Below are 10,718 nucleotides of genomic sequence, written 5' to 3'. Positions count from 1 at the left end.
AATCAGGAGCTTGTTCTAGTAGTGACGTGATTACGACGTAGCAAGCGGAGGCAGAAATCCCAACAATGGAGTACTTTTTTTGTACTTTTCTAGAAACAGGAATAAAAAGGATCTTGCTAGGAAGAAAGTGAGTGAGGAGGTCAGAAATCTGGTAAGTTGTAAAAAACGCTCTTTGCTCAATTTGAGCTATAATATATATATATATATAGCTCAAATCCAGTCTTGTTTCTGCACACTTCTTCTGAATAAACACATCAACTCGTCAGTGGGAAAGTAGTTGTAAAATACAGCGAATAAGCTCAATTTGTCGGCTTTAGCTAGCTTGTAGTCTCGATATATATATATTGAGACTACAAGCTAGCTAAAGCCGACAAATTGAGCTTATTCGCTGTATTTTACAACTATTTTCCCACTGACGAGTTGATGTGTTTATTCAGAAGAAGTGTGCAGAAACAAGACTGGAGCCGCCTGGCAGAAGCCCCTCTCATGACGCGAATTCGCTTCTGTTGTGAAGTGAATCTCATGCACAAATGAAGCGAATTTCACGCACAAATGAAGTGAGTAAACTCAAAATGTTCAAGCATCCAACTACGCGCAATTTATTTGCGCAAGTCACGAATAAAGTGAACGCCCCATCAGACGACGACATCTTTGTCCTGTGTCGGCCACCGTAGCTTCTCTATGTGCTTCGAACGGGAGGCGTGAGCAGTGAGCACTGGACGGAGACGTTGGTTGCAATTCGCAACCTCACCGCTAGATGCCGCTAAAATGTACACACTGCACTTTTAAGGGCTTCAGAAAAATCTAATAAATTTAATTTTGTAATAGCCTAATAAACAGAGGAGGGGATTCAAGGAATCTACATTTATGTACATAATATTTTACCAATATTAATATTACAATGTTAATAATCAAATAAAACAAACAGTCTTTGTTTTTAAAAGTAACGTTACCATAGCGGGCGTGACAGGTGTGTGAGTAACTTACGTCGTGAAACTGCGACTAATTAAAATAAAATACATATTGAAATTATGTAACGTTACATACATATGATAAAAATTATGGTGTCGATGAAGTACCATGGTAACGTTATACAGTTATGGTACCACACGGTAAAAACATGGTACTTTGATATAGGATACCTTGAACATAGGCTATTACTATTCTTATAGGCCATATTTACCTGGAACGCCAATGTAGGCCTACTTCAAAGAATATCACATGTAAGTTAATGACAAACCATGGTAATGTCCAGGTACTTTTTTGTGTTACCGTTACTGTTTTGATACACTTGTTTTAGGAAGGATGTTTACCTTCAGAGTCGATCACAGGGTGCACTGGCAGATGTTTAAGATCTCCATCATGGAAAGCAACGATGTTTCAATGGATTGTATGTAAATATCCAACTTTTGCAGCGCTTTTTCTGTTCTCCGTGTTCTGAAGTACAGTTTACACCATGAGAAGATGCTCCAAACGACTCATTGCAGCGCGTGTGTGAGCTGTCCAAATGGTTCAAACTTAACTAAAAATCACGAAGCGATTCAGACCGTTCGACCGATTCACTGAAAAGAACCGAGTCAAAAGAGTGATTCATTTACAAACCGACGTCGATTCGCTAGTTCAGTTTCCGACAGAAAAGATTTTCTTACATTCTCTATGTATTGTATATCATCCGCTTTTTTTAGCTCTGAGCTAAAGCACCAGCTTTACATCTAGAATATTTATTTTATTTAGACTATATTTCTACAGTTGCTCGCATTCTTTTTCTTTTAATTTTATTTGCATTTTTCAGTTGAGGTTGTGCCAGCTGCCAAACGGTGAACGATGAGACGCTCAAATCCTCTGAAGGAGACATCAAACTACTAAGCACACTAACTATGGGTCGTATGATGTAAATTTTAATGGATCGTTTAGTCATCTTTATCATATAGTAAATAAATGTGCATGAATGGTTCAGAATCATGAGTAGAGTAGGCCTAAATATGGCACCCCATTACTCTCGTAGAGCTGGCCCGGTGGCACATCAATAAAATCTAACCAACTTTTCCCCCTTGGGTATACAGAAGAGGCGTTTACTGTACTTTTACTATAATGCTCTGACTTATGAAAACAATGCTACACAGAGACAGTAGTCCAGAGAGTTCTCTGGTACTTCAGTTCACTTATATTGAAAAGAGGTAGCCTAAATAAAACTAGCTTTTATTTTCCCCTTATCTAAAATGGATGTTTATCCATGGTGTAATGAAAGTTGACACTCTTTTTGCATGTATTATTTTAACACAAACAGACTGTATTCATGTATAGTCCAAATAGATGAAGTAAACTTCTATTTTACACATTTAAATTTTGAATGAATTTAAATGGGTTGCATGTATGAAATTAATTAAACAACAAAATGTTCAAGAATGCTGTTAATTGTGCAAGCAAGCAGCTCCGAATTTTATTTTTTATTTTTATTTTTTTGATATAGGTTGAAGGTTGAATTTAATCACGATATATGTCGCATACATTTTTATATTTAAATGTGTTCACATATATAAAGATACCAAAAAATAAATACGTAAAAAGTAAATTTACTAAAAATGGTCAAAAATGAAATAAAAGTCAGGTTAAAGATGTTAGGATGGGTGCTAAAGCTACTCAACAAACTTAACATTACCCAATCAACCGATGTTAAATGCTTGTACTGGACGTGCATGACTGGTCACACGCACAAAGAAGTGAAAGCAACCAAGACAAAAAGTGATTCAGAGTGATCCTGAGATAAGGAACACATGGCTGTTACATGTGCTGCTATTATGTTTTCAGTTGTTATTTAACTTGTCATTATCAATCACACACCAGCATGACTGTTATAGACAGTTCCGGAATTTAGAAGGGTAAATTGTTATCACGCACCACTGCACTGCAGGTGCAAACATTTCAACACCCAAGGGTAAAGGTGATCTTGGGCGAGAAAGTATTCGAGGTTACCAACTCATTTATTTGTGCTGTAAAACTCTCCTTAGCTTATATGGTCTCACATGATGCTCGCCACTGATTTTGCTAAGTGAGACATGTTCCTGGATCTACATAATTTCTAGATCCCGGAAAAACATTCCTGTCTGAAAATGATGTTTTAAAGGGTTTGTTCACCCAAAAATAAAAATAATGTCAATTATTACTCACCCTCATGACGTTATATTTTTGATGAAATTCGATGGCTCAGTGAGGCCTCTATTGCCAGCAAGACACTTTTAGCGCCCAGAAAGGTAATAAAAACATATTTAAAACAGTTCATGTGAGTACAGTGGTTCTACCTTAATATTATAACACAACGAGAATAATTTTTGTGCGACAAAAAAAAACACTTTTTAACGATATCTAGTGATGGCCGATTTAAAAACACTGCTTCATGAAGCTTCTTACAGGTGTAGAATGACATGAGGGTGAGTAATAAATGACAATTTTCATTTTTTGGTGAACTAACCCTTTAATCCCTACCCATAACTTATCCCTAAAATCAGAGGGAAATGATAAGCGAATAACACTGATGTAGAGGCACCTAACCCTGGTTGTAAGCCTAAACTTGACATGAACTGTAAACTTGCAAACTCAAATCTGATTGGTTGATTGGAATGTTGTTCCAGGAACATGTTGAACTTGGTGAAATCACGTTCACCCTCCACTGAAGGATGGAAAATATATTAGACATTTTTATTTTTATTAACTTGAAATAAATATCCTCAAGATCCTCAAATGAAACCTGGAGTATATGAGCAACAATTTACCTGTAATTTATTGTCCATAATAAACCCTGTTCCCTAAAATAAAATTATATGGCCCCTGACATTTTATTGGTAGGTTACAATGCAGCGAGATTAAAAAATATCATTTTTACACCACATCTAATAAAAACAGTGTTCTTTTTTTTTTCTTTTCTTTTTTTTCAAAAACTAAGGCAATAAATTAGATCCAGTAAACCAAACAGAAAAAAAAATCCACTAGCACTAACAAAGCATGTTACATTTGCTTTCAAAACAAAAGTTCCCAAATCAACGAGTGTCTTCTTGCGACACAAATGTGCAATAGGTTTCGAACACAAGGCTTAGAGGGTGTAAAGCTCATTAGTTAGTTTCCCTAGTGAGTCTGATTCAGGCATGACTTTGGGATTAAATGGCTTCTGGAATGCTATTGTCTAAGCAGCCTCTGAAACTAAAGCAACACTTGGATGTGTCTTTCTATGCATACAAACTCTAAACTCTAAAGATATGGATAACTTGCTCTTGTTTGACAGAATAAGGAGAGTGTCTCAAAATTAATGAAGTACAGGCCATTAATCTGATTCTCGATTATGCTTGTCTATATATAGATATTTCATTAAACATGGACATCATCCTTCTGGCTTTCTCTCTTCAAACAGCGTATCATTTTAGATCTTATATTGCAATTAAGGGGGGAAAACCTAATTGCCATTTTTAGCAGGCACAGTTCACCCAAAAGCAACTTTCATAGTTGCTTTGAATAGGGTTATCTGCCTTTCTCAATAGCACAATGCTCACGTTCACACATCACATGCTGGATGCTTTGCTCGGACAAAACTTTTCAATCACACATGCAAAGATGGTCACAATAGGATTAATTAATGACTGTGTTAATGGGCCCATTAAACAATGATCATGTCAACCAATGGTGCTGCTTTCTTGTAAACACATATACATTATAATTGAACTGGAATGGCTTGTATTTAGAGTTGAGATGTTTAAAATGCATGAAGCTCTGATCAAGATTGCAATTAATTTTGACATTATTACCAGGCTGTTGAATTTAAATCAGGTGTTCTTTTCATGTTTATCTTCCAGAACATGTTTTTACTCTCTTATCCCCTCCATTTACTTCTCTATTAGAGCAATATCTATCAAGAGATCATTCTTAATTTCCTCAAATAATAACTTACAAACTCAGTGATAAGAAAATATGCCTTCCTTGTCGGGTACGTAAACAGCTCAAAAAGTGTAATTGTTGATCACTTATTGGTTTTAAGACCGTTATATGCCATGCCACATTCTACATGTCTAAGTTGGTTTGTTTACATGATTTCTTGAAATCAAACCCACTGTCAACTGTCTCTCAGCAGGCGTGTTGGTTTGGACGTGCAGAACGTGAAGATTAGTTGGCAGCAGTGCAGACAGACTGGTCTTATCAGCACTCCTGGGATTTAATTGCTGCTCATTTTTTCCTTTGTTCTGTTTTATATGCTTAAGTTTGACTGTGGACAAAACTGACACTTTAGTGTTCAAGTTAGAGTGTGATCACAGAACAAATTGAACAAATACTAAAATGATTGCAAATCAAATTAGCATAACTCATGTGAATTTATACTTTCTTAGTTTTGTCTTGTACATTTTTTTTTATTTTACAGACTTTCAACATCTGTCACCTCAGGAGGAGAATGTTCATTTGACAGTCATTTCAAAACCACTTTCAGTATTTACCTTTGTAATTGGTTAAAATAATGTTGTCACAACTCAATATAACTCATATTATCGTTAAGTGTTGGTGTAAATTACATGAACATGAAAAATGTGTGTGACACGGGCACTGTAGTGTAAAGTGTCACTCAGCAACCCTGTTTATCTCAATCAATTGATCTTGTTAATGGAGGTTCGAGCACGCACACTGCCTTTAAAAACCTGTGAAACGTGATTCCATGTTTTGCTCACTCTTGCCGTGAACAGAAATAGCCGCAATGAGGTAATGTGTGCAGCGGTGTTGCTCCATGCGCGCGGAAGGGGATTGGTCGCGCGCTTCAGGTCCACGTTTTGCACGAGCCCAGATCCAGACTTTTGCGGCAAGCCGTTTTAACATTTATTCCAGTACAAAAGCAAAAACTGTAAGAAACAATTTCTCAGAAATTACTGATAAACTGTACAAATAATTAAAATTAAAATGAAACTGCAAGTAGCAAACTGAATTAAACGTGAAGTATAAAGACTGAAATAGCATTTTCTTGTTAAATGCACTCCAATAATTAGTTTTATTTGCAACTTTGAAAATATTTTTTTTAACAGTGTACTATTTTCTTTTTAGTTATTAGCCTAAATAATTTTAGCTAGTATCTTTTTTTTTTTTTACTATTAACCATTAAATACTACTAGAAGCCTATATATGCTACTTATTTTTCAGATTTTACATTTATTCCAGTTTCAGTAAGTCTACTACTAATTGTCTAGATAAATTATTAGATAGGTAGATATGTCTTTACTCTCACTACTTGCAGTTGCTTTTTACTTGTCACATTTAGTGAAAAGTCAGAGTGGCTACTTTCATTTCAATTAAAAAATTTCATTAAAACGTTAGTAGTAACACACTAGTGTTTGATAAAATCACACTAGTGCCTATTTAATTGCTACTAGGAATTCTGGAATAAATAATAGAAAACAGTGGGGTGAAACGCCCCCTACTGTTTTTTACAAAATAACTACTAGATAAAGTCAAGATATGTTTTTGTTGTCGCTATGGTCTACGTTGAAGAGAGTGATAGGCTGAATCCCAAATGGCACACTTCTATGCACTTTCGGTCTTGTGGACTTAAGGCTGATTTATAGCCTACTTCTGCGTCGAGTGTGCGCCGTAGCTCCAGTACTGTTGTTTCTACCACGCGTAGCCTACGACGTAGCCTGACGTGCACCAAATGTAACAATGCGTCAATTCTACGCAGACCGCAAGCGCTGTGATTGGTCTGCTAGAACCCCTTCCACGGGTCAAAAAACGTGGAGCAATAGGAGAAGAGCGAGCGTTTCAACTTGAAAATATGCTGTTTCAGGGGACACATGCAGTCAAACTGCAACAAAAGTCGTTACCTATTTGCTGCTTCTCTGCTGTTTCTATTTGTAAGCTTCTCTGAAAACGTACATGACAAGATGCTTCTTCTTCGGCTTTTGCCTTGATACTCAACATTACCGTGGACACTGCCTACTAGTGGTCTGCATGCATGTCGACAATAGGCAACGTCACAGAAGTATAAATGAAAATACATGCATAGTCTACGGCACAGAGGCTCCAGTGTAGGTCCGACGCAGAAGTATAAATCCGCCTTTACAATGGCTGCAGCATTCGCATGTCGTCCATGAGATCTTAGGGTGTCCCATTCATCATTTTAGGTTTCAGAAGGGTGCTCACGAGCGCCTCCTTTGCGCACGGTCATTTGAACTTCAGCTAAGCGCACTTTGCGAGCTATGCAGATGCAGTCAAAGCGCCATTACTACACGAAAGTGTGGACTCAGAGGAAGACCGTGAGGGTTTAGGGTGCCGTTTGGGATTCAGCCATAGAAGAATTCACTGTGAAGCTGGCGACATAGCCTACCTGAGAGAAAACGGATTTCACTTTAAGTGATATAATTGAGGTATAATTACGCCCCATTATAATTACTGTAGTAACCACGTTCTGAACATCACCTCCATTGTTACTAGGTGGTTGAATAAAAATATTTGTACTTTTTAAAAAATTACCTCAAGTTAGCATCAGCTAACTAGTTAGCTAGCCAGTCTGCATCAGCTAACAATATTTTTCAAATAAGTTGATTTTCAGCATGGTTCATTAATAAATATTCATATTTACCTACTGTTGTTTTAGCTTGTCTTTTTAATTTTAATCTAAAGATATGTGTACTCTGATTTTGGTGTAAATGTATAAAGCAAATTGCTTGGTCAGAGTGGTTGGTAGCCTACTAATTTAATTTTTGTTAAAAATCCAAAGACTATTATTCAACAGATTCAGGAAAAGTTTAAATTCTAAAGTACTACCCCCTAGGAACAGTAAAACTGGTATATTTACATTTTAAACAGTAGTTAGGAAGAGCGTACATGATAAAACGGCTTGCCACAGTCTTGAGTATAGTCAGATTGAAGGTTGGCTTTGCTCCGCCCCTGGCTTGATTGTATATGAGTGCTGACCGAGAAGCATGCAGCAGTTTTTTTCGTAATGTTTTTGATGCGGAGGCTGGCGCTGAATGCGGTCTGTATTTGGAGAGCATACGCTTTTTATTGACTTGGATTAGGAGGGATTGTAAACTCTTTCATCTCTGGGATTGTCAGTTACTTTTTGCTGTTGCCGACTGCGGTGGTGCGACGCACTCAGCAGATTTAAGCAGAGAGGTAAAGGTTACAAAGTTTAGCCTGCTTATCAATGTTCATGACACAGTTAGACGCGTGTGTTTACTCGTGCATGTTGCAAACAAGCTTCGCTTTAAATGTTGAATAAACCAAACCATTATGTCCTTTGCGAGTTTGCAGATTTATCGGCACTATATGTTTACGCGAATTTTATATGAACTTTTATATTAACTTCTGCAAACTGTTTTCCAGGGGAATGGTAGACCGAATGATGGCAATGAACCATGGACGTTTCCCAGATGCTGTGAATGGGCATCAGCACTCCGCGCGCAGGATGGGAATGGGACAGTTTTCCAACGCGCTTCCACAGCAACAACATTATAACGTTATCATGGGAGATCACATGCATTACGCGGGAGGGAATGTAAACGCAAATCACGGGATCCGGCATTCCATGGCCTCTGGGAATAATATAAACGGAGGGATCCCCAATGGCAACTTGCCTGCCCGCTTTAACTCCCAGTTTGTCGGACAAGGGCAGCAGCTCGCTGCCAGCATGCAGTTGCAAAAGCTCAACACGCCTTACTACAGTCACCACACGCATCCTTCCCATCATCACCATTACATGCACGAACTGCACCCCGCAAGCCACCAGTTAAACGGGACAGGACAGCAGTTCCAAAACAGTAACGCTAAGCAGAACACGTCTGGGGTTCCTCTGCCTGGCCACCACATGCCTGCAGCAATGCTGCCCCCCAACGTTATCGACACGGATTTTATTGACGAGGAGGTCTTGATGTCACTGGTGATAGAAATGGGCTTGGACCGAATAAAGGAGCTGCCAGAACTGTGGCTGGGACAGAATGAGTTCGATTTCATGACAGACTTTGTTTGTAAGCAACAGCCTAGCCGAGTGAGCTGTTAATCTCACGACCTTTTCCGTTTTTGTTCATTCTATGGCTTTGTCCTTTTTTTATGAGACTGATATTACTGGTGTGTTTTCTGAGATCCATAAACCACAGGGTTCCCACAGTCCTGGATATAACAGGGAATTTCAAAAATGGGATTTCCAGGCCTAGAAAAAGTAATGTAAATGGTCATGGAAATTAGTAGTCAATTTTTCTAGTTACGCTCAAGTATTGCTTTGGCTAAAAATGAATGCTATCTCTGTATTTCTAGAAGAAGAAAACTTTCAAATCACAAATGATTGGAGAAGTCATTGGCAAAATCATGTAAATTAATTGGTCAGAAAGTGTGGGAACCCTGAAATCCAAACGATAAACCCACGGAACAAAACGGCTATGGAAGTAAATCGTTCAAGAGCAAACTTTTAACAGCTAGTTTATGCCATTATGTAACAGAAATGGATTTGTTTTGCATGAGGATGGTTTGGACACCCAAGAGTCATGCTATGCATCATACGCAGGGGCTGGAAATTGAGAAAAGCAAAGAAAGCCCAGAAAGTCTGTTCAGTATTAATGTAGCAGACCAAAAAAAATAAATAAATAAATAAATCACGTTTTGTTCCTTCAGACCTCCAGTGATATCAGATGTCAGTGAATGCATATTCTAAATAATGTTGGTGGTTATGTGACATGATTGTAGATAATAGTGTGTAATTGTCTCAATCAGCAATGTACTATAAACTTTAGTGGCCATATTTACCAGAACCCTGTGCTGCTCAGAGATTCACTTAACTGTGAGCAGATGCTTCAAGTTGTTCTTCTCTCCACCCTTTCGACATCTACTCAGGCCTATGTTGCCTCCATGATGCTTGTGTGTATATCAGAGCCTAAAAACATCTATTGAAGTGATATGAATGTGTGCGAGAGTGCGCATTTACCGGTTACTCTATATGCTTAATTGAGTACAGTGTATCGAAAAGTTCTGGAAAAGACATTCCAATTCTGAATGTCATAGTCTGGAATGTTGTAAAGGAAGGGAATGTGGAAATATCCCAACACAGAAGAGTTTCATCTTCATCGGTTTTCGAAATAGATAGACCACTGTGCTTATTATAGTATGCGGTACATGGCAATACTACTGTGTTGAGGCTTTCTAGGAAAGTTTTACAGTATTTTTGTATATTTTTAGAAAAAAAAAATGTTAATTTATTATATTTTAATTTGCAAACATGAATAAAGCAGCAGAGGCTCATTACTGAAGTCAATGCTCTGTTCTTTTATGATTCCAAATTTTGGTAATGATGTTCTTTTCATGTCAGTTTTACAATTAAAGTTCTGTTATAATCAACATAATACAATATTTTTGTTGCAACATCATAAATCTGCATATAACATGCAACAAGAGTTTCATTTTAATTGGTTTTAGCCTTTTTGATTAGCTTTTTATGCTTAATTAACGCATGTCAACAAGAACAAATACCCAAAGAATACTCTTTTTGTTTTTTAGTCTTCTCATTAAATTAAGTCATCTGACACTTTGGGCAGCCTGTGCACATTTTCTACTAGAACAAGAAATGAACATTTCAAAAAAAGGTACTGTAGATGTGCATTTAAATGCAAGACCAAGTGCTGGGTAAAGCATCCAGTTTCACTGCATGAATAATTATCATGCAAATAGGTAGCATTCAGCAGAGTTTGTCCTGCAGTGAAACTGAAGCT

General features: G+C 37.5%; 1 protein-coding gene across 1 annotated transcript; it reads left to right on the top strand.

Annotated features, from left to right (window-relative positions):
- Positions 1-7,971: 7,971 nt before the first annotated feature.
- cited2 (Cbp/p300-interacting transactivator, with Glu/Asp-rich carboxy-terminal domain, 2) lies at positions 7,972-10,268 on the top strand. Its single transcript, XM_067383144.1, has 2 exons — positions 7,972-8,136; positions 8,347-10,268. The coding sequence occupies exon 2, from the start codon at positions 8,351-8,353 to the stop codon at positions 9,017-9,019; it is 669 nt and encodes a 222-aa protein (XP_067239245.1). The 5' UTR covers positions 7,972-8,136; positions 8,347-8,350; the 3' UTR covers positions 9,020-10,268.
- Positions 10,269-10,718: the final 450 nt, after the last annotated feature.

Source organism: Chanodichthys erythropterus, chromosome 4 (genome assembly GCF_024489055.1).
Source record: "Chanodichthys erythropterus isolate Z2021 chromosome 4, ASM2448905v1, whole genome shotgun sequence".
Lineage (NCBI taxonomy): Eukaryota > Metazoa > Chordata > Actinopteri > Cypriniformes > Xenocyprididae > Chanodichthys > Chanodichthys erythropterus.
This window is presented reverse-complemented; position numbering and strand designations above follow the sequence as displayed.

Bases quoted from the DNA above. Each gene is read 5' to 3' on its own strand.
- cited2 (XM_067383144.1), top strand. From the start codon at position 8,351: ATGGTAGACCGAATGATGGCAATGAACCATGGACGTTTCCCAGATGCT.